Source organism: Sorex fumeus, unplaced genomic scaffold, assembly GCF_029834395.1.
Source record: "Sorex fumeus unplaced genomic scaffold, SorFum_2.1 ptg000034l, whole genome shotgun sequence".
NCBI lineage: Eukaryota > Metazoa > Chordata > Mammalia > Eulipotyphla > Soricidae > Sorex > Sorex fumeus.
Genome location: NW_026606091.1, coordinates 17,345,708 through 17,369,840, shown reverse-complemented (window position 1 = coordinate 17,369,840; position 24,133 = coordinate 17,345,708). Strand labels below are relative to the sequence as shown.

The 24,133-nt window shown below is 37.1% G+C and overlaps 1 protein-coding gene and 1 non-coding gene across 2 annotated transcripts in view; both read right to left on the bottom strand.

Annotated features, from left to right (window-relative positions):
• Window positions 1-227: 227 nt before the first annotated feature.
• Window positions 228-24,133, bottom strand: part of IFT74 (intraflagellar transport 74) — an 87,483-nt gene continuing 63,577 nt past the window's right edge. Inside the window, exons 15-20 of the mRNA XM_056116983.1 lie at window positions 21,465-21,562; window positions 20,591-20,717; window positions 6,734-6,897; window positions 5,506-5,631; window positions 2,512-2,572; window positions 228-812 (exon numbers count right to left, since the gene is read on the bottom strand). Coding sequence (XP_055972958.1) covers window positions 694-812; window positions 2,512-2,572; window positions 5,506-5,631; window positions 6,734-6,897; window positions 20,591-20,717; window positions 21,465-21,562 — 695 coding nt within the window. The 3' untranslated portion in view covers window positions 228-693. The remainder of the gene's footprint in view (window positions 813-2,511; window positions 2,573-5,505; window positions 5,632-6,733; window positions 6,898-20,590; window positions 20,718-21,464; window positions 21,563-24,133) is intronic.
• Window positions 19,410-19,575, bottom strand: LOC130026760 (U1 spliceosomal RNA). The gene has a single exon (XR_008792940.1). It is a non-coding gene; the product is annotated as a U1 spliceosomal RNA (small nuclear RNA).

Below are 24,133 nucleotides of genomic sequence, written 5' to 3'. Positions count from 1 at the left end.
ACGTCTTTAGTTACAACAAGATATCTCAGATTTATAGTATACAATTGTAAGTGTTCAAGTTTTTTCTAGTTAATATTTATAAATTAATCTTGCTAAGTACGCCTACCGTATGAAAAAGCAAATTATCATCAAACTCTAGGGCAGAAATAATTAGCAGCAGCCATAGTCACATTTCACTACAGTATTTCACTACAGCCACATTTCACTACAGTATTTCTTTTAATGCTCTCTGGTTGGTTTGTTTGTGGTACTGGCGTTCAAACCCTGAGCCTCAAGCAAGATCAGCAACATCCTGGTCCTACAGCATACCTTTCAAACCACAAGTTTTCCCTGTCATAGATGGGACAAAATAAAAAATATATAAGGTGCAGGGCAGAGAGATTGTGTTCTGGGGGGAGGAGGTGTTGGGCCAGCCTGTATTCATGGTACCATAAGGTACTGGGAATCACACCCAGGCCTCCCACCTGAAAAACATGTAGTTAGTTTTCTGAGCTCTCACAGCCCCTCTTTGAGACCTTGTTTAAATCATCATAACAAAACAGAAAGTAGATAAAACTCATATGTGAATTCTATTGAACCATTACACTATTTAAAATATCACTCTTCAAAGAACATGCAAAACTATTTTTTTTTTTTGTTAAAATAACTGAAAGCTATTTTTCCAGTCAGCTTAGTCTTTCAGCTGGTTTAGATTCAGTTTCTGCTTGTGTTGTGTAGAGCATCCACAATAGTTTTATTGTATTCTGAAATTTGTTTGGTCACATTCTTCATAATTGGTTGGTAGTCACTTTCTTGACTCTTGGTTGCTATGACTAATTATATTGTGTTAAGGAGAACACAATCAATTAAAATATCAATCTGACAGTAACTCCGAAAGGAACCAAGTATTAGTGGGATTTCTTTCTATTGAAAATTGAAGATAGCAGAGAAAAAGTACAATGAGGTTATTTTTTTTACACACTGCTATTTTAACAAATTAGTTATCAATTGAAATCTAAACCATCAAGCAAAACTTGTTTTTGTTAAAAGTTTGCACAAATATAGGGACTTTTTTTTCCTTTTTGGGTTACACCTGGTAACACTCTGGGGTTACTCCTTGCTCTTCACTCAGAAATTACTCCTGGTGGTGCTTGGGGGACCATAGGGGACGTCAAGGATATGACCCAGGTTGCCACATGCAAGGCAAACACCCTACCTGCTGTACTATTGTTTTGACTCATATTTTTAGAGTTAACATATTATCACTTCAATCTAATAATGCTGTTCTTAGTTGAAGGGTCAAAAATATGTTCTCTAGAGTACTATTAATAATTTCAGACAACACTTCACTGTTCAAAATCATGTATTTTATGCTGCAAAAAAATCAGAGTGCTGAACTTTTGTATGTTGTGAATAGAAGTATTCTTTCATACTGAACAGCATGACCACTGGGATAGAGCCTCATCTGGAAGTAAGCCAGGGGTCCATGCTTTTCTGCCTTGAAGTTCAGCAAGCCTTCTGTCTAGAACAGAAAATGTGCTACCAACAAGGCTGAATCTAGTCCTTTTAGGCAGAGTTGTCCTTGAATGAATGGGTCAAAGCAGGGAATAGGAAACAACTTTTGAGGAAATGTTTCTTGAAACTCCACAATACATGTCCTCAGCATCTGCTTCCTTCTATGATCACACGAAAAGATAAGAAAATGGGACACAAGTACCATCTTGGCAAAAATAAAACCAAGCTGAAGTGACTGACATAAACTTGATGGTTAAATTTCTTATGACCTTACTTGTTTATCTTATTTTTCTGTGCAGATATCCAAAAAGCAGCATTATAAACAATAACAAACTACAGAAATGCCCACATACATCAGACATATATGGTTATACATAATCCTCCCAACAACTCTATGAAAAGAAAATATTAACTGTATTTATGATAAAATTCAGAATTGAACAAATTAAGTAAATTGTAATCCAACAACTTTATGAAAAGAAAATATTAACTGTATTTATGATAAAATTCAGAGTTGAACAAATTAAGTAAATTGTCCATGGTCCATAATTTGTATATTATAGAGTCAACATTTAAAACTAGATTTCCCTGGAGGTGCAATAATTTTCTACAACAAGAGCATAAACATTGTCACTATTATAAGCAATGTTACCACAATCATATAGTAAACACAAAATAAATAAAATTAGATTTTCTAACTATCTATGCACTTAATCGCCATGTTTATATAAGCCACAGTATGACTTTGCATACTCTTTTTGTTATCAATGTACCACACACACATATATACACACATATGTACACCTAACTATTATAGAGTAGAATATTTTACTTATTTCCTCCTATAGTTTAGCTCAATATTTTGCATTAGGTAGACGTTACTGGGCCCAATGGAGCAAATCAACGAACAATGGGAGGGCAGTGCTACAGAGCTACAGATGTGCTAAAATGAATTTTTCTTGAAAAAATTTCCTAGAAAAACATAGTAAGATTCACTTGCAGCTTTTTAAAGGATACATTCTTTCATTACAAAATTATTTTGCTCATGGTGTTGCCACTTCCTCTCCAAATTTGTAAGCTAAAAACACAAAAGAAAAATGTTAGCCAATGCTCATACTCAAAACAATTATACACCCTTTTAAAAAGGATAAGGAGGGAAAAAAAACAGTGAACTTTAAATCTTATCAACTCCTTGCATTTTATTGAGATAAAACCATGGTAGACAAAAAAGAAGTTTATAAAAGTTTAAACAACAGTAAATACATTAATAAATACAATGTTGAATTAAACAGTAAGTTTTACCCTACATGTCTACTTTAACTGCAAAATACTTTAAAGTATTGTATCATTGAATATGCCAACTGAAAGACAATTTGAGATTTTACCCATGTCTAAAAGAAGTTAAAAAAGAAGAATGGGACATGATGGTAATTGCTCCTTGAAATCTCGAAGTTTAATGTCACGATTATAATATATATTCTAACACTGTTAAAGGTTCAGCTATAGAGGAAAAACTTCCTTATTTCCAGGGCTAAATTTCCTGTCTAATTCCACAAGCTGTGATAAGAACAGAGCTGCAGTGTGAAGATTATAAGCAGGCTGGTAGAAAGCTGGCACCATTACAATAATTTTTGCATCAACAGGAAGCTAATGTGGATATTATATTGATGGTTGCTTCCTCGGAAGACAATTTTACTGTTATAGAATTAAATTGTTTTTTCTGATTTAATTAACCTTGTAACTCTAGGTTATGGTCTTTCTTTTTTAAGATGCAGTTTTTTTTTCCTCAGCAAGCAACTATCTGAAAAATGAAACAATGTTCTAATGAGACATTTTCAAATAGTAATGACAATTTAAATATCTGACAATTGGAACAGTGCTGATATTTTATTCTACATTTATGTTTAAATTATTTTCAGGGCATAAGTTCAGTCTTAATATTGCATCTACACCATTGTTTCCTTAAAAGATAAATCGAGATATTAGGATGAATTATAATACATTATGTAAACTGTGCTGTGTGTTAACACTGCACTAAATCAGATCTAGCTTCCTCATATAGGACCTGGAAGTTCAGACTGATCTAAGGAAGCAGTCACCACTTTTTGACAGAAAAAAAAAATCTCTAATAATCTTTTAGATTATTATTACTAACCTCTTCCCTCTTCCTCCTTTTCATACTCAGACGTAGCTTTATTAATAAAGCAGACCTCTTAAGTCTTGAGGCTATAGTGAGGCACAAGTTTGTATCTGAATATCTTTTTCCTACAACTTATTCCAAAGGTCTGTATAAGTTCTTTATATATTCTGGATATTAACCCCTTTATCAGTTAATATGACAATTGCAAATGTTTTCTCCTACTCCATAAGTTTTGAAGGCCTATTGTTTTGCCAGCTTGAATGTTCGCTTGTGGTTGCCTGAGGCATGTGCCAAGCCACATTGGCGAATAAGTTCAAGAGTGTTCGAAGAAAGGCGTTTTTTTGTGGTTATCTCTCTCTTGGCATTCCTCGCACAATCATGGAGGTGCTGAATCATTCGATCATATTCCTCATCAATATTGTCAATGACGGCATCTTCCCATGTTGCCGCAACAGAGCCAAAGAGCTCCCAGTTGGTGGTCGTTCTGGGAGTCCTCTTCTTAAACCTTGCATTCTTTTCTCCTCGTTCTGTGAGGTAGAATTTTGCACAAAGGTGACGGTGGTCTGATCCCGTTTGGAATTTTGGGACAACAGCAACATAGGTTAGGCAAAACCGCCGATTGAATATGATGTGGTCTATTTCATTGTGGAACCGTCCATCGGGAGACTCCCATGTCCAACGTTTAGATTCAGCCTTTTGGAACTGTGAGTTACCATGGAAGGTCTTGGTTGACATGATGAACTCAGACAGTCTGTCACCCTGTTCGTTCCATTCTAGGCCATGGGTCCCGATGTGGAGTTCATTGGCTGATCTTCTTGGTCCTATCTTGGCATTAAAATCACCAACAATGATCTTGTAGAAGGTGTGATCTTCTTTATAGAACTTCTCCAGCTCCATGTAGAACTTCTCAGTTTCTCTTTCACCATAACTGGATGTTGGTGCATAGACAACAAAGATAGAAACTGCCGGTAGTGAGCCACATCTATTCAAGTGTAATCGTCCGATTCGGGTTTTTAGGCATTTGAATGAATCAATGCTCATGGCTAAGTTTGTGTTGACAAGGATACCGACACCACCGACACCTCTTTTATCACATGTTCCAGGGAACAGTTCTTCTCCAGTGTCGAAAACAGCGTGATGTGATTGATGTCTTCTCGTTTCGGTCAGACCAATGATGTTGTAGTTGATCTTTCGCGCTTGTACCATCAGGTCTTCAATGGATGCAGCAGATGCCAGCGTACGAGCATTAAAAGTACAGACAATCATTTTTGTCTTTCTTCGTTTTGGCAGCCTATTTCTGCCTTGGAATTTTATCAGCCTCTCCTTCCACATCCTTCTCGACTCTGCCGTATTCAGGGTCAGGGGAATGAGATCCATTTATTACTGGATTTGGCATATCAATTTGGTCTATTTGGCATAGAACATGGATAGCTTGCCAGGCTCTGCCATGCGGGTGGTATATTTAAAATATGAGTAATATTAAATATAGTAATATTAAAAATTTTTTGTTTGTTTTTAGGCCAACAAGGAATGCTCAGGAGTGTGATCCCTATGAGTGGTCAGGGGATCATATATGGTGCTCAGAGACCATATGTGATGTTCAGGGTTCAAACCAGGGTAGCAAGAAAGACAAGCACCTCTCTTCCTGTACTACCTCTGTGGTCCCTATTAAAATTTTTTTTAAAAGTATAAATAACTTAGATGTATAACAGGGAATTAGTTCAATAAATGATACCCGTGTAGCCATATATTATTAGAATAATATTTTAAAAATATCTACAAACAAGAAGTTTGAAAAGATAAATGAAGAGATTAGAGCAGAGAATCTGAAAATAATAAAAAAATTTAACAATTTTCCATCTAATTTTTACCTGAGAATGTGTCTCATTTTCTTGTAAATGTGTTTTTAGACTCTCATACTCTAAGTTTAGCTTCTCCATTATTTTTTTAAAGGCATTTCTGCGAGTTGATAAGACTGATCTCTCCTGATGTAATTTCTAGATAAATCCAACAGAAGGAAATAACAAAACAATATAAATATAAATTCATTTGACATAAATAAATTCAATGATATTTTGATAAAATTCCACTAATACTATAAATACTCAAACTATTAATAAAACTATATTGTGAGCTGTAATAAACTGAGTTAGTATCAACTGTATTAATTATAATGCAAAGCTGTTCTATTGGTTCTTACTCTACTATATAGCTTTTCTAATTTGTCTTTGCTTTAAAATGAAGTTTAATTTAAATTAATGCAAATGGCAATTAAAAACCAGTGACAAGATTTACATAAGTCATAATCAAATCTGCATATGACAAAGTTTCTACTTATTGAAGGCTCCCTTTTGCTTTCAATATTTACTTTTATTTCTCTTTTTTTGTATTGTTGTGGGTGACACTTAGCAGTGATCAGGGCTTACTCCTGGCTTTGGGCTTGGAAATCACTCCTGAGCTGGGGCTCGGGGGACCATAATGGCGATGGGAACTAAACCCAAGTTGGCCCTACCCATTGTACTAGCTCTTCAGCCCTAATGTTTATCTTTTTTTAATCTGTAAAAGCTCTAAATTCCTACCATAATATCTTCATTTTTGGTTACTTCATGTCAAATAAAAAAACTGAAAACAATAAATCTATAAGTGATATTTTTTAAAATTAAAAAATAATTTTTAAAAAAATGAATCACTGTGGGGTACAGTTACATACAGACTTACAAACTTTCATACTACTTTTTAGTCATACAATGATTGAGTACCCATCCCTTCACCAGTGCCCATTCTCCACCACCAATGATCCTGATATCTGTCCCACCACCCCCACCCCACCTCTATGGCAGGGCATTCTCTTTTGCTCTCTCTCTCCTTATGGGTGTTGTGGTTTGCAGTAAAGTTATTGAATGGCCATCATTTGATCTGTGGTCTACTTTCAGTATGCATCTCCCATCCCGATTGGGCCCTCCAAGCACCCCACACTAGGTGGTCCCTTCTCTATTTGAGCTGCGTCCCCCCCCACCAGCATTATAAATGATATATTTTAAACAAGAACAAGAAAAAGTAATTTGAATTGCAATTTTGTAAAACACTATTAGCATTTACCTTTTTCTTTTCTTCACCTGATAATTTCAAGGCTGGTAAATCATTGTATGTCTCCAGATCAGCTGTCAGTTGCTTAATCTTACTCTTTAGAGATTGTTGCTCCTCAGTCATCTTACTTTCCAGAAGCTCCATTTTCTGTAGATCCAATTGTAGACGTTGACTATCTGAAGAGAAGAAAATTCAAGACCCAAATTATTCAAAATGGTATTACTTTCATATGTGGAAATGTAATGCAGCCATGTTTTGTATGAAAGTACCATATTTTACAAGACCATCTGCAAATAAATATGTTGTGGCAATTAAGTGAGCCAATACAAAGATAAACTAAAATGTTTTCTATTTATAACCCAGGGATGCAAAAACACACAGTAGAAATGATATCTGCACTTGTATATTGATTAAAGCACTTTTCACAGTAGCCAGAATTTGGAAACGACCCATGTGCCCAAGAATAAAAGACTGGTTAAAGAAACTTTGGTACATCTACACAATGGAATACTATGCAGCTGTTAGAAAAGATGAAGTCAGGAAATTTGCTTAGAAGTGGATGGACATGGAGAGTATCAAGCTAAGTGAAATTAGTCAGAAAAGAGAGGGGCAGATATAGAATGACTGCACTCATTTGTGGAATATAAAATAACATAATATGAGACTAAAATCCAAGGACAGTGGAGAGAAGGGCCAGGAGGGTCTCTCCATGGTTTAGAAGCCTGCCTCGTGCTGGGGGAGAGGGCAGTTGGGATGGAGAAGGAACCAGTAGGTCAATGATGGTTGGAGGGATTGCTCAGGATGGGAGATGTGTGCTAAAAGTATACTAAGGACAAAACATGATGGTTTTTCAGTATCTGGATTGCAAACCATGATGCGGAAAAGTAGAGAAAGTAAGAAGGAAGACGCCTGCCAAAGAGGCAGTGGGTGGAGTAGAATGGGGGTGGCGAAAGGCATACTGGGGACATTGGTGATGGGAAATGTATTCTAGTGGAGGGATGGGTGTTAGATCACTGTATGACTGAAACTCAATCATGAAAGCTTTGTAACTGTATCTCATGGCGATTCAATAATAAATTAATTAAATGTTTTTCACCTTGGAGATAAGCAAAGTAATTTGACTTATATTAGCCATACTTATCTCTATGCAAAATATATAGGAACAAAGCTTTTCTTAATAAAATAACGTATGATCTCCACAGGCTCGAGCTGAGCCCTTATGCCTGAGAATGAATCCGCTGAAAACCCCAAGTATTAGGCTTTTGTAACCCCCCAGGACTCTGTGGAGTCTGAAATAGGCGACCTCCACCCATATTCCTGTTTACCCAGAGCCTAGCAGCCATGCCCAGGAACCACCTCTGGTGCCATTCAAACTCATTAACAGCCACGATCCAGAAACTGACAAATAAATCTCGCAAGAGAGTCACAAGTTGTGTTGCACTACCCCTTTATGCTACCTTCCTCGTCTCTCTAAAGACATGATTTTTAAACAGAAAGAAAAATAATTATGAATTAGCCTAAGAAGAAAGTAAGTGTTCAGAGAAAAGAATCACCTTGTTTACAGGTAAGGAAAAAAAGCTATCTTTTTGAGCAATTAACAGTGGTTTAATAAACAGAACCCCAAATTCACAGTACTGGTGGCTGGAGACAAACGAAGTATCAGAAAGCTTTCATCAAGGGTTTTTTCAGTCAAGCTAGAGAACTGGAACTTTATCCTAAGTGTCATAGCAATCATCATTGGAGCAGAGAAGTGTGAGGTCTAAAGATACTTTGGTGAACTGGGATGTGTCTCAGTGGGCCTTTTTATGTGTGAGCACCTGGGTTCAATTTCCAGCACTGCATGTTCTCCTGAGCACCAGGAGTGACCCTTGAATACCTAGCTTAAGAGTTAATACTAAACATTTGTATAAAATATTTTTAAAATGGGTATCACTGAGTTTGGTCTTTGAACAAATGAAACGATAAAAAAGATACAGGGTTTTTTGAAGAACAAAGTGATATTCTCAAGTTTCCCATAAAGGCAAGTAAGACCAGAGAAATAAGAGAAAATGTGAGTCAGGGAGAAAAGCCAGTTCAGGAATAAAGAAAGCCAGAAGAAATACTTTTTTAATTATTGCAAAATATGCTTTAAATCTACTGACCAAGAAGACTGTGATATATTTGACAGTAGATTTCACACACACACACACACACACACACACACACACACACACACACACACACAAATAAAAATAAAAATAAAAAAAAAAACACCTCAGGACACAGTTTTAAAAATTTGGCTGATTCTCCAGAACTCAACTGCCACCATTCTCACGGCTGCTCTCCACAAGCTCAGGCTAAGCCTCACCCATGAGTGAACCCCCAGAAAACCCAGGTATGCAGGACTTTGTGACTGAGAACTCTGGGTTCAACACAGGACCAGGGACAGAGATCCACTTCCCGTATTCCCACCCTCCCTTCCATCTCCAGTGACTCAGAAATCATGCCCATAATCCTCCTTTGGCTGGTGCCAGATAATCTCATTGGGCACCATCCAGATCACGTCCTTCTCTACCGAAAGGGAGCATAGTATAACTCTCGCCATAACCATGCCACCGAACCTCATATCAGGCTGTTTCACTCGGGGCATCCCGGGGGGGGGGGCAGGTGAGACCCCTCCCCACCCCAAAGGACCCAGCCCTGGCAGCTGAAAACCTTCAGAACCCAACTGCTGCCACGCTTCCCACATGCCCAAGCTGAGCCTCACCCACGAGTAAACCTATTCCTGGACACTTCATACCACACACCATCCACACTCCAAGAGTACCACACCATATTTGATGGGGTTCAAAGTAGGAGGCAACCAATCTTAGAGGGAAATGTTTTCTTTTTTCAGGTATACATATATATATATATATATATATATATATATATAAAAGCATGCAAGGCTGAACCTTTAACAACATGTTAGTGATCTTTTATAGAAGGGTTTAATGACCCTTGGATGAAACACAACAATCTTCACACTCTTTCCTCTAAGGATACTTTTATTGTAGCATTTTCAGCAGTCTTTCTAATAAACAATATAAAATATATTCTTTCAGTTCTGCTTTGGGACAGGGATTGGGGTTCAGGATGGAAACATCCGAAATATGATGGTGGGAAGGTGTAATGGTAGTGGGATTGGTGTTAGAATATCAAATATAATCAAATATTATAAAGTACTTTATAAAATAAAAAAATAAAATATGGAATCAAGAATTAATAAAATAAAAAACTGGCTAAGAACCAATTGTTAAAAAGATAATACTAAAGTTTTAATAATGAGCAGGATCACAAATATTTTATACATTCTATTTATTAATTTAGCTCCCAAATTCTTCTTAATATAAAGAACATTTGTATAAAATATTTTTAAAATTCCTGTGACAGAATTATACAATATCTACATTCTCTATTTCAGAGACTTTGTGATTCTGTTTGTTAAAAGTTCCTTTTTACAGGGAAAATATTGTACAGAAGGTAACCAATGCTACAGAATTATCTTAAATGTGTCTGGCTTTATTTTTTTTAATCTGATTTACTTTTTTCATGACAGACCCTGGAGGCAAATGTTTATATATAAGGAAACTGATATTTTTTTTTTTTGGGAAACTGATACTTTTAAAGGTAATTTACCCAAGGTCAAACAACTATTAGAATTTAGTGCTGAGTGATATTATCCATCATCATTGTTCAAATTCCATTTTTAAGGTAACCAGTAGAATTCTGTGAACCAAAAAAGATGCTCATACGAGTAACAGTGAACTATGGCAATACAAATACTATTTAATGTATTTTGTTAGCTAAGGTTCATTTCCATAGGTCTTGGGTTTGATTTTTTTCTTTCCATGCCACTCCTGGGTTTGATATATATATATATATATATATATCCAAAAAGATTAAATACATTTATATTAGATTAAATTAAATTAAATTTATATTAGATTAAATACATTTATGTTAGACATGAATCCATAGGTATATAGAGGAATATAGTGACATTGAAGCAAAAGTCATCTTCAAGGGTGAAACATCATTGACCAAGCAAGTGGAAGCAATGATAAATATATGGGACTACATTAAATTAAGAAGCTTTGGCACATCAAAGATAATGATGATCAGGAAACAAAGACAGATCATAGAATGGAAAAAATTATTTACCCAACACTCAATTGATAAGGGATTAATATCCAAGATACATAAGACACTGGTAGAACTTTACAAGAAAAAAAACATACAACCGTTATTTTAAAAATGGGGAGAAGTAATGAACATAAAATTCCTCAAAGAAGCAATACAAATAGCCAAAAGCACAAGAAAAAGTGTGCTACATCACTCATTATCAAGGAGATGCAAATCAAAACAATAATGAGATATCAATCCATACCACAGAGATTGGCACACATCCAAAACAACAATCAGTGCTGGAGTGAATGCAGAGAGAAAGGGGCTCTCAATGCTGAATGGTTCAACCGTTCTAGAAAACAACATGGACATTCCTCAAAAAAACAAAACTGAGCTTCCAATGTGACCCAGTAATACCTCTCCTGGGGATATACTTGGGCCCAAATATACAATGCAGAAAAAAAGCCTTCTGCATTTTTATGTTCATTGCAACACTATTCACAATAGCCAAAAATTGGAACCAACCCAAGTGCTGAGAACAGATGAGTGGATAAAGAAATTATGGACTATGGTGCATCTATATAATGGAACAATAAGCAGCTTTTAGGAAAAATGAAGTCATAAAATTTATCTATACATGAATAGACATGGAGAGTATCATGCTGAGTGAAGTCAGAGGGAGAGGAACAAAAATAGAATGACTACATTCTATTTGTGGGATATATTAAAAAAAAAAACACTCAAAAACATAGTATGTGAATAACACAGAAAGACTGTAGAAACAAGGGCCAGGAGGACTAGTACATGGTAGGAAGCTTGATAGAAAGTGGGAGTGGGAATGCAGGTAAGACAGGGAAAGGAACCACTATGACAATGATAGTTGGAAATGATCACTCTGTAAAAGAACTGAGTGCTGAAAGGAGGTAAAGTGGGTAAAGTGATATGCATGATCTATAGCCTTTCGGTAACAGTCTTGCAAACCACAATGCCTAGAAAGAGAGACAGAGAGAGAGAGAGAGAGAGAGAGAGAGAGAGAGAGAGAGAGAGAGAGAGAAACAGAGACAAAGAAACAGAGAGAGGGAGAGGGGAACGGGGGGGGAGAGAGAGAGAGAAACACAGAGAGACAGAGAAACAGAGAGAGGGAGAGGGGAACAGGGAGAGAGAGAGAGAGAGAGAGAGAGAGAGAGAGAGAGAGAGAGAGAGAGATTCTGTCATAGAGGCAGGTTGCAGAGTGGTGAGGCCAGAGAGAAGCTGGGGAAATTGGTGGCAGGAAATGTGCACTGGTGAAGGGACGGGTGTTGGATGGAACATTGTATGATTGAAACCCAATCATGAACAACTTTATAACTGTGTATCTCAGTGATTCAGTTAAAAAAAATTTTTTGAATGTGTATGAAATACACACTGCATATCCAGATAAAGAAATCTGAATGTAAACATTCCTTAAACAGTTTTTTTCTCTCCTTCATTCCCAGAGTTAATTACAATAATAAGCTTATTCATTCTTTATTACTTGGTGACAGAGGCAGAGAATGATCTTTTATTATTTTTTAAATTTTTTTTATATTCACAGTTTTTATTTTTTATTTATTATTTTTAAAAATTTTTATTAGTGAGACACCATGAGGTACAGTTGTAAACTTACATATTTTGTGCTTTGGGTTTCAATTATACAATGATCAAATACCCATCCCTCCACCAGTGCCCATTTCCCACCACCACGGATCCCAGTATCCCTCCCACCCCCATCCCCCCCATCCTACCCTGCCTCTGTGGCAGGGCATTCCCCTCTGTTCTCTCTCCTCTTTTGGGTGTTGTGGTTTGCAAAAGAGGCATTTAATCTTAGATACTGTGGTTTACAATACTGTTGATGATAGAGCTTTTGATCAGTTTTCATTGACTCTGCTGCATCGCAAGGGACCAAATCCAGATCTGCTGCATGCAAGGCAAGCACTATCTGCTGTACCATTTCTTCAGCCCTGAACTTTTAATTTTAATTTTGTCATTAAAATTTTATCATTAAATTTTCATTTTAATTAAGTCTAGAATTTTTATTTGATTTTTAAAATTTTTTAAAAAATTTCCATTCCTCTATATGAATATACTTTTTTTTGTAATTTTCATTCCTCTATATGATTAATTCATTATATTATCTGCAGAGTCTCTGAGCAGAGCCCCGGCAGCTGAAGACCTCCAGAACCAGCCATGGCCATGCTGAGACCAATCTCCACACATCTGGACAAGCCTCATGCGTGAAGGAACTGGCAGAGGAACCCAAATATGCAGGTCCCAGGGCTGAGATCTCCAAGCCTACTTGGATTAGGACCCAGATCCCCCATCTTCCAGTAGGCAGGTGTTACACCCACCAGCTGCGCCCAGCGCCAGGTAGTCATATCAATAGCCAAGAGCCAGAGACTATAAAACCCAGTTACCGGAAGCACGCAGCAGCATTCATGGCCGCACGACATCTTATTATCTCGTTTTTACTTTGGAGAACCCAGCAGGCTACTGAAAGTATCCTAACCGCACGGCAGAGTCTGGCAAACTTCCCGTGTCATACTCAATATGCCAAATACCAGTAACAATGATAGGTCTCATTCTCCTAGCCCTGAAAGAGCACTGAATATGGCTCTTTTAAAATCTCAGGACTAGGAAGAAGGAGACATTACTTGGTGTCTGCTCGAGGCAATCGACAAACAACAGGATGATTGTGATCGTGATTATATTATCTATTTAACTTAACAGTGTTAATGAATTTTTGTTTATTTGGTGGGTTTTTCTTTTCTTTTCTTTTTGTACTCGAGATCGAAATCAGGGCCTTATTCTTGCTTAGTATCTGCTCTACATAGCCCTGATATAAATTTCTAAAGACTTTTTCTTTTTCTTTCTACATCTAGGTTATTTCAGGTTCAGGGTATAATGACAACTTTTCCCCTGGAGTCACATTTTCCTATTCATGTTTAATAAATATTTACAGTATAACATTTTAAATGGTTTGTTTTAAATATTATGGAATCTGTTGTGATCCTTTGAAAAGTACTGATTTATATTATACTTACTCAATAAACTTTGCTAAACTAAATTCTAAAATTTTCTTTTTCTACAAAAACAAATGAAACTTTATACTCAGTTCTTTAAACATCTAGCTAATTAATTTTTATTTTTTTTGTATTCATAAGCAATGAATTACTAGCAGTATGAATTACAGTATTCATACTACAGTATGAATACATTCATTTAGTATTACTTTTTCCCTTAAAACCTAGCCAAGCTAGCTGCGCATGCCCAGAAAGAGTCCTGGCGCACTTGTTTGTTCATTGCAGCACTCTTTACAATAGCCAGAATCTGTAAAAAACCTGAGTGCCCAAGAACAGAGGACTGGTTAAAGAAACTTTGGTACATCTACACAATGAAATACTATGTAGCTGTCAGAAAGGATGAAGTCATGAAATTTACATACAAGTGGTACTACATGAAAAGTATCATGTTAAGCGAAATGAGTCAGAAAGGGATAGACATAGAAAGATTGCATTCATCTGGGGAATATAAAGTAACAAAATAGGAGACTAACACCCAAGAGTGGCCAAGATTAGTACCAGGAGGTTTGCTCCATGACTTGGAGGCCAGCCACACATGCTAGGGGAAAAGGGAGCTCAGATAGAGAAGGGAGCACCAATTAAAGGGTGTTGGGAGGATCCTCCCAGGATGGGAGATGCATGTTGAAAGTAGATTATGGACCGAACATGACTGCCACTCAATGCCTCTTTTGCAGACCACAACACCCAAAAGGAGAGAGAGAACAAAAGGGAATGCCCTGCCACAGAGGCAGGGTGGGATGGGGGGTTGGGGGTGGGAGGGATACTGGGATCCATGGTGGTGGTGAATGGGCACTGGTGGAGGGATGGGTATTTGATCATTGTATAATCGAAACCCAAGCACAAAAATTTGTAAGTCTACATTAGTATCTCATGGTGTTTCACTAATGGTGTTTCACTCATGGTATCTCCTGATAAAGGCAAGAAATCAGTAAGTTGGTAGGTGCCTTCATACAAATTTAGCAAAATTTACTTGGAATTAAATTTTACTAGCTGTACAGATTCTAAAATTGAAAGTCAAATATAAATCTGCTCTTAAATCTTCTTCTCTGGAAAGTTTGTTAAGATAAACCTGGAAGGGTAGGTCAGGATAAAACTCTGTAGAAGTAAGCATATCATTATGAACTATTATATAAGTATAAAATGCCATATAACAAAAAACAATGTTTCAAAGTCACTCATTTTTTAAAAATTATTTTTAAAGTTGATATATATATTTAGAATAGCATTCCTTGAATGTTTCCTTTTGTCCCTTAAGACTCAACCTAGTTGACATATTTATTGCTTTAAAATATACTTCAACGTTTTTAAAAGGGTCTTGCTTTGCTGAACTTATATCTCTATTAAGGTTGAAAAATAGTTAAGATAAGAATCATAGTGCTGAACAAGTTACTAAGGTTTATGGTGTTCCTACTGGAAATATACTTAGCTTGCCTGTTTTGGCTGGTGAAATATAAATAAGGTGAATTAGGTTAGCATGAGTTTAATAAAAATGTGTACATTTAGTAAATACATTTAGAAGCTATGCAAAGTTTCTCCTCCAGAGGAGAAAGGTGGAATGGTATAGGGTAAAGTTTATCTTTCTTTAACAGCAGGTCTCCTGTAGAAAGCTTAAAGCTTCTCCAAGGGAAGAGACAGGAAGAGGATACAGACTAGTTCCTTCTGATATGTTGTGAAGTTGCAAAGTTTACCAAGCACTGTGTACATAGTAGCAAAATCTCAGAAGAAACCACTTTGACCTAGGGAAGTGTTTCTGAATTATTCTGCCATCAGTGCATTTGTTTATTCCCTGGAGTTTCCTTTCCAAATACATAAATACAAACTATTGCTGACAGATTCCTTGCCTCTTTATTTAATGTGGTAACACTAGTATTTCTCCATCTTTTTTTTAATAGTTTCCTAAGGAGACTTATGAAAGCCATTTTTCAAAATTTCCTCCCAGAAATTCTCATATTACAGATATAATTTATATCTTTTTATGTACAATAAGCTTCTGGAAGACCACAAATCATTATACAACCTAAAATTGTTATTGTTCCCTGAGAAGTCATTTTGCTCCCTTAAGAAACATGAGCACACTAAGAAAGTCAGGTGAGTTTTATAACTTTGATGGTAAAAAGGGAATCAACCACAAAAAGTGAATGCAAAATCCATTAACTATGAAAGGTGAACAAAAATATTTACAAAGCAACAAAAATTTTCTTGTATTAAGAGGGTAAAATAGTTTAGTATGATTGGCTTAAATTAACATATAAAAATAATAATAGATGAGGTTAATTGCAGGAGTCAATAAACCTTAATAAAAAATTCTAATTAAGTGTTATCATAGTAATATTACTGTATTTTATCTCCATTGTAGCCAATTCATATTCTTTTACAACTCCTCATCTCTGCAGGAAATAAGACCAGTTTTTAAAAGGAAATATAAACAAAGTACAAAAGTATGAAAAAATATAAAGTCCTTGTTATTAAATCTACTTCCTGGCATTTATAATTAACTTAAAAAAATATTTGGGTGTAACAGTCATGCAAAGATTAGCGTAAACAAGTAAAAGACTTGTAGAATTATTTCTGACCTATGATAAATAAAAAGCCTTGAATTCTATAGCATAAAGCAGAAAAAGAGGTTTTCCATAAAAATTTTTAGTACATAGGCAAAAGAAAATAAACTTGTAAAAATACTTAAGTCATATATCAAAGTTCCATTCTTGTCGCAAATGGCTGAGACATCTTTTTCTTTAAGAGCAGAGTTGTGTTTCATTAGGTTTCATACTACACCTATTTTTCCAGTAATCTTCTGATAGATATTAAGGTTTAGCCCATGTTTTGAAGCAATAGCACAGCAGGTAGGGCATTTGCCCTACACGTGGCTGACCCGGGTTTGATTCCTCGATCCCTCTTAAAGAACCCAGCAAGCTACCGAGAGCATCCCGCCTGCATGGCAGAGCCTGGCAAGCTCCCTGTGGCTTATTCATTATGGCAAAAAAAGGTAACAAGTCTCACAATGGAGATGTTATTGGTGCCCGCTTGAGGAAATCAATGTGCAAATCGATGAACAACTGGAGGACAGTGGACAGTGGACTATGAATAATGACTTTTTAATTTTTGATTCCCCTCCTCCTTTTTTATTGAATCACTGTGAGATACAGTTACAAAGATTTCATGATTTCAGTCATACAATGATCATGCCTCCAACAGTGTACATTTCCCATCACTAATGTGCCCAGTATTCCCTCCTGCCCCCGACCCCACTCCCCGGCAGACAATTTCCTTCTTACTTTTTCTATACTTTTGGGCAATAATGACTTTTCAAAACTTAAGGGCAGAGAGCCAGAGAGACAGTACAGTGGGTAGATTGCTGGCCTTGTGTGTGGCCAACCCAGGTTCAATACCTGGTACCACATACGGTTCCCTGAGTCCTACCAGGAGTTATCCCTGAGTACAGAGCCAGGAATAAGTCTTGAGCACTGCCAGGTATGTCCCTCCCCAAAAAGTAATAAACATAAACATAGAGGTAAAATTAGTTTTGTGTTTTCATATCTTATGTGAATACCAGAAAAATATGTCTGGTATTTCCATATTTATTTTTTTAAGGATTCTAATATCATTTTCCTTGGAGCCTGTACTAATATATATTACCACTATATACTAGGGCTCCTATTTCTCCATACTCTTGCCTACATTTGTTGTTTTCTATCTTTTGTATATAAACTGTCTTTTCATCCTTACTGGTATGGAGAGATATCTCATTGCAGTTTTGATTTACATTTCTCTGACATTAGGTCATGTTGAACATTTTCCCCCCATGTGTCCGAGTTATCTTCTTTGCAGACTTCTCCATTGAAAGAATCTGAATAGGTCTTTTTAAAACTTGGGTTGCTTGTTGTGTGTATTCTTTATATATTTAGATATCATCTTCCTTAGATATATGATATGCAAATATCTTCGAAGTGCTAAGTGCCTTTTTATTTTACAATAGTTTCTTTTGTTGATTAAAAGTTTTCAAATTTCAGGTAAAGTTCTATTTGCTAGTTCTTAATTTTGTTTCACTTCTCAATTGAGTTGACTCTTCAAAAATATCTTTAAAACTGAAGTTTGAGAGTATATTACCTATGTTTCATATGCATTTTATGGTTTTAGGTCTAATATCCAAGTCTATTCTGTTCAGAGGATGTGTGTGTGTGTTTGTGTGTGTGTATGTGTGTGTATGTGTGTGTGTGACATTTAAATAGTATTCCACTTTGATATTTGTTTTGGAATGTGGCTGTCAAGTTTTATCAACACCACTGAAAGAGTTTTCCTTTCTTTGTTGTATGTACTTCACTCTATTGTCAATTTTGGTGGGTCTTTTGTTATCACAAAAAAATTAGAATTGTTTATTCTATTTCCTTGAAAACGTCTATCAGTATTTTGATAGGAATTGCACTGACTCTAAATTACTTTAAGTAAAATGGATATTTTAATAATGCTTTTACTTCTAATTCATGAACATGGGTCTTTTTCCATTTCTTCATTTCTTCTATTACTTTTAGTAATCTCTTATTTCAGGGTATACAGATCTTTCACCTCCTTTGTTAGGTTTGCTGTCAGATAGGTAAAGGTAAAAAGTAAAGGCCCTCCCGTTGATCATCGATTTGCTTGAGCGGGCCCAGTAACGTCTCCATTGGAGACTTTGTTGTTACTGTGTTTGGCATATCAAATACGTCACGGGGAGCTTGCCAGGCTCTGCCGTGCGGGCGAGATACTCTCTGTAGCTTGCCGGGCTCTCCGAGAGGGGCGGAGGAATTGAACTCGGGTCGGCCATGTTGGCTGTGTGCAAGGCAAACGCCCTACCGCTGTGCTATTGCTGTCATATATCTTTTTTTATTTTTTAGGTTTACTCTCAGACATCTTATCTTTTTGGATGCAATTATAAATGGATTGTCTTCCTTCCTTCCTTCCTTCCTTCCTTCCTTCCTTCCTTCCTTCCTTCCTTCTTTCCTTCCTTCCTTTTCCTTTCTTTTTCTTTCTCTCTTTCTTTCCTTTTCTCTCCCTCTTTCTCTCACTCTTCCTGGGATGGGCACATACAACAATGCTCAGGGTTCATCCTGGCTCTGTACTCAGAGATCAATTCTGGCTGCTGGAGGGGTTGGGATTGGGGTTGAGACATATGGGTGGCCACGGATCAAACCGGGGTCAGTCACATGCAAGGCAAGCACCTTACCTTCTGTGCTATCATGCTGACCTGGAATTCTTTTCTTAATTTCCCTTTTTATCTGACTCATTAATTGTATACAGAAATGCAACAGATTTAAACAAACTAATTTGCATCCTTAGACAACTGCTTTTAGGACGCAGAATTCTTCAGAATTTAATAATGAAACAGTGCACATACTAATTATAAAATTTCCTATGGAGGTCTGAGGTAGCATTTAGTCATCAAGTACAAGAATGTTTCTTTGTTTTTTTAGGGAAGAGCACAAGTGCACTCACCCACTACACCACAAATTATGCAGTTGAGCTTCCCACATTTGGTGAAATTGCATGGGTCAGCACATCTGGAATGCAATGAACAAAACTTGCCCTGGAAAAATCACCTTCATGATCACATTATCTCCCCTGCCAGAGAAGTATGATGAAATACTAAAGTGTGATATGGTGCTGATCAAGAACTGAGTGTTAAAAGTAGGTAAAGGGATATACTGGATAACCTTTCAGTATCTGTATTGCAAACCACAAGGTCCAAAAGAGGAGAGGGAAGAAGGGACGAATGCGGGGTGGGGGGGGAGAGAGAGAGAAAGAGAGACAGAGAGACAGAGAGAGACAGGTACAGAGAGAGACAGAGAGAGACAGAGAGAGAGAGAGAGAGAGAGAGAAGAAAAGCACCTGCCATAGAGACAGGCAGGGGAGTGGGGATGCGGGGTGATGGGAGGGAACCCGGGGACACTGGTGCCGGGAAATGTACACTGGTAGAGAGATGGGTGTTGGAACACTGTATGACTGAAATCCAATCTTTAACAGCTTTGTAGGGTTTATCTCACAGTGATTCAATAATAAAATCTTAAAAAAAATAAATAAAGTGTGATATGGAGGAGCAAAATAGGGGGAGTAGGGGAGAAGACCGAGAGAGACCCTAAGATACCGGTGGAAGGAACTGGACACTTTGGTGGAGAGTGCCGTGTCAGAATGTCACACTCATGAAACCCCTGACACTGAAAGTATTGTGAAACTGTAAATTATGGTGATTAAACTAAAAGTTAATAAATAAATGCATATAAATAACCTAATGCATGTCAGATTAGGTTTTTTTAATTTTTATAAAGTTGTTCACCAATAAGTTGTTACATTTAATATTCCAACACCAATTTCACCACCATTAAACCTAACCACTACTTTCTCCCTGGCCTGTTTCGTGATATTTAATTATTTCATTCCACTAGGTTGAAAAGGCATGGAACAAGTATGTAATAAAAGAAAAAATCATAAAATTCTGAGACTAATGACCAGGGCAACAGACAATCATAAATTACCATCTCAGTATTTAAAAAGAAATCAGAAAACTTAATGTTTTCTACTAAATTAGATATTTTTACGTTTAAATTTGTTATAGGAAAGAAAAGAATATTAAAATCTACGTTGTTTTTCTTACCTGAAGTCAAATTCCTAGCTGTACTTTGAGACTTCTGCATTTCGGTAGATTTAAAGCTAAGGTCATCTTGCATCATCTTTAGCTCTTGATTGGTGATAGAGGTTATCTGTTTCATTCGATTTATGTTCTGTATTTGTAAAGAAATAAAAATTTAAAAAACCTACCAATCAAAGTATGGGATTTTTAAAATAGGCAATTTTTCTGAAATACATACTTTGTTTTATACATATATATATTTATTTATAGAGAAATAGAGCGAACTTTAAATAGGTTTTTTTTTTTCAAAAAAGAGGCTTAATAAAAAGTAAGAAATATTTTTTATTTCACTGTAGGTAAAAATTCACTACATAATTATAGGAATTTATTGGAGAACTTAAAACTAATAGAATATAACCTTTTTTTTTGCCTTCTGTATCATTACATATTAAGTAGCTCCTCAACAAATATTTTTTGGTGAACCATGATATGCATTATATATCTGGTACTATAATACATTCTTACAAGAATTCCTTCTATGTATAATACAAATTGCAGTATAAAAATACCTTGAAATGTTATAATAAGATCCTTAAACTTTGTAGATATCAATGCAAATTTTACTTCTATGAGTTCCCTAAGATTAACAACTAAAATATTAATACTCTAAATTAGTCCCTCACTTTTATACACAATATTGATATTTATGGGTCCTTTCCTTTTCTCCTATCTTGCTAATTAGTTAAATCTTGATAAAAGATAAAAATGAGTAGCTTAACTAACAAGCAATTTAAATAAGCAAGGACTATTTAAATGACCCTTCCTGTATTTTTTGAGTTGTATTTGGAAAATTAAGTTTACAAAAATCATTGCACTAAGACAGATACATGATACTTACTCTACTACAGTGCTCCAAAAGTGCAACAATGCTGGCTTCTATTTGTGCTTTCCTTTCCAGTTCCTGATTCTTAGTTTCTTCAAAAGTCTCAATAAAAGCTGCCGAGGAGAAAGTTTAATGAGAGGCTATTGTTGATAGCATAAAAACTATATGAACTCTGCTTTACAGGTCTGGAGATTACATTTGGGAATGCCAAAGCAAGTTTTAAACTAAGGTTTAATTGCTAATTCAAGGGTAATTGCTCAATAAGAACACATCCTTTTAAACTTTGTATTCTACTCTTAATACAAAAAAACTAAAATTTTATAGAAAAACTTTTCACATAGTATCTCCTGGATGCATTTATAATTATTAATATTTATAATGAGCCACTATTCTTATCTCTGAAAATATTACCAAATACCTATTTTATCTAAAAATTGAGTATTTTACTCATAAAGTACTACAACTCAAATTCTCTTCTTATCTATTTTCCTTTCTCTTGCCAATGTCATGGATGTCTCCCTTCTTGAACAGTAGTACGGTCCTGCTGGTTTTCCATTGGGACGGAACCTTGCATTCAGACAGGTAGTGAGTGAAGAGCCGAGCCATTGTATTGATGAGTACTGACGGCAGGTTCTTCAGGTGTTCAGGTCTGACCTTGTCTGGGCCAGGTACTGTTTGTTTCTTTACCGACGAAATGGCATGTCGGATTTCGGAAGGGAGACCGTTGGAAACGACATATCCATCCTGTGGAATTTGGTATGTCGGCAAGTGGACATGGCTATCGAAAGAGATTTGAGTAGAAGTCATGGATAATCTTCTCCATTGCCGTTCTGGAGGATGTGATGGATCCATCAGGACGTCGGAGGGCAGTCATCTTGGTCTTGTAGTTGGCGAAGGACAGGCGGGCGTTACGAATACTTTTCCCGGCTTCTGCCGCATCTACCAGTACTTCTGCTCTTCTCTCTTTGAGGTCTTCCTTGATCGCATCTCTGCACTGCTTTGCGAGCTCGGACGTTAGCTTGCAGTTGCCTGAGGCATGCGCCAAACCACGCTGGCAAATTAGCTCAAGAGTTTTCGAAGATAGGCGATTTTTTGTGGCTATCTCTCTCTTGGCGTTCCTCGCACATTCATGGAGGTGCTGAACCAGTCAATCATATTTCTCGTCAATGTTGTCAACAATGGCATCTTCCCATGTTGCCGCAATAGTGCCAAAGAGTTCCCAGTTGGTGGTCATTCTGGGAGTTCTCTTTTTGAACTTTGCAGCCCTTTCTCCCCACTCTGTGAAGTAGAATTTTGCACGAAGGAGACGGTGGTCCGATCCCATTCGAAATTTTGTGACAACAGCGACATCAGTTTGGCAACTATCACCCGATCTGCCTATTGTCTGTCATCTACAAGTTGTTCACTCGAGTCATCCTAAATAGGATTGGCAGAACACTAGATGAAGGACAACCATGCGAGCAAGCCGGGTTCCGCAAAGGATTCAGCACCATCGACCATATCCAAATAACCAAACTCATTGAGGTTTCTCGGGAGTTCAAGATGCCGCTCTGTTTAACGTTCATTGATTTAAAGAAGGCCTTTGATTCTGTTGAGACAGAAGCGGTCATTGAAGCCCTAGCCAATCAGGGCATTCAAGTCCAATACATCAGGATCCTCCGTGAGCCGTATTGCGGATTCACTACCAGGATCTCACCATTCTACAAAGAAGTGACCGTTGATGTTAGGAGAGGGGATCGGCAGGGTGATACCATTTCACTGAAACTCTTCAGTGCCACCCTCGAGAACATTATGCGCCGACTGGAATGGGAAGGAATGGGAGTGAAGATAGATGGTCGGCAATCACACCAGCTCCGCTTTGCTGATGACATTGTTTTAATAACACCAAACATCAGCCAAGCGGCACAAATGCTGGCCGACTTTGACCGTGAGTGTGGAAAGGTAGGACTACAGCTGAATCTTACGAAGACAATGTTTATGAGAAACAGCCTCGTTCCTGATGCCCCATTCGCTCTCAACGGAACCACCATCTCCGAATGCAACAGCTATGTGTACCTAGGTCGAGAGGTCAACATGACAAATAACCTGGCACCCGAGCTGCGCACGAGGAAGAGAGCGGCTTGGAACGCCTTCAAGAACGTCGAAGAAATAGCTAAGAGGACGAAGAACCTCCGGCTCTGGGCACATCTCTTTGATTCCACTGTTCTTCCTGCATTAACATATGCCTCAGAGACCTGGGCCCTACGTAAACAAGATGAGAACGCTATTCAGGTCTCCCAAAGAAGAATAGAAAGAGCTATGCTTGGAATATCACGTTTCACTCAAATGAGAGAAAGAATCTGGAGTTCTGACATCCGTCGACGATCAAGAATCAGGGACGCTGTCTCATTTGCCAAGGTGTCTAAAATCAGATGGGCTGGTCACGTAATGAGATTTAAAGACGACCGCTGGACTAGAGCTGTTACCAACTGGATTCCACGGGATGTCAAAAGACCGCGTGGCCGCCCACCTACCAGATGGTCAGACTTCTTCATCAAGATCATGAACGGTTTGAGGCCCTTCATGTTCCGGAGCGAACAGATGCCATTGGGCTACACTGCACGTGACAGGGACAAATGGAGACGTTACTGGCGCCCGCTCGAGCAAATCGACGACTAACGGGAAGTTAAGTGATTAAGTGATTT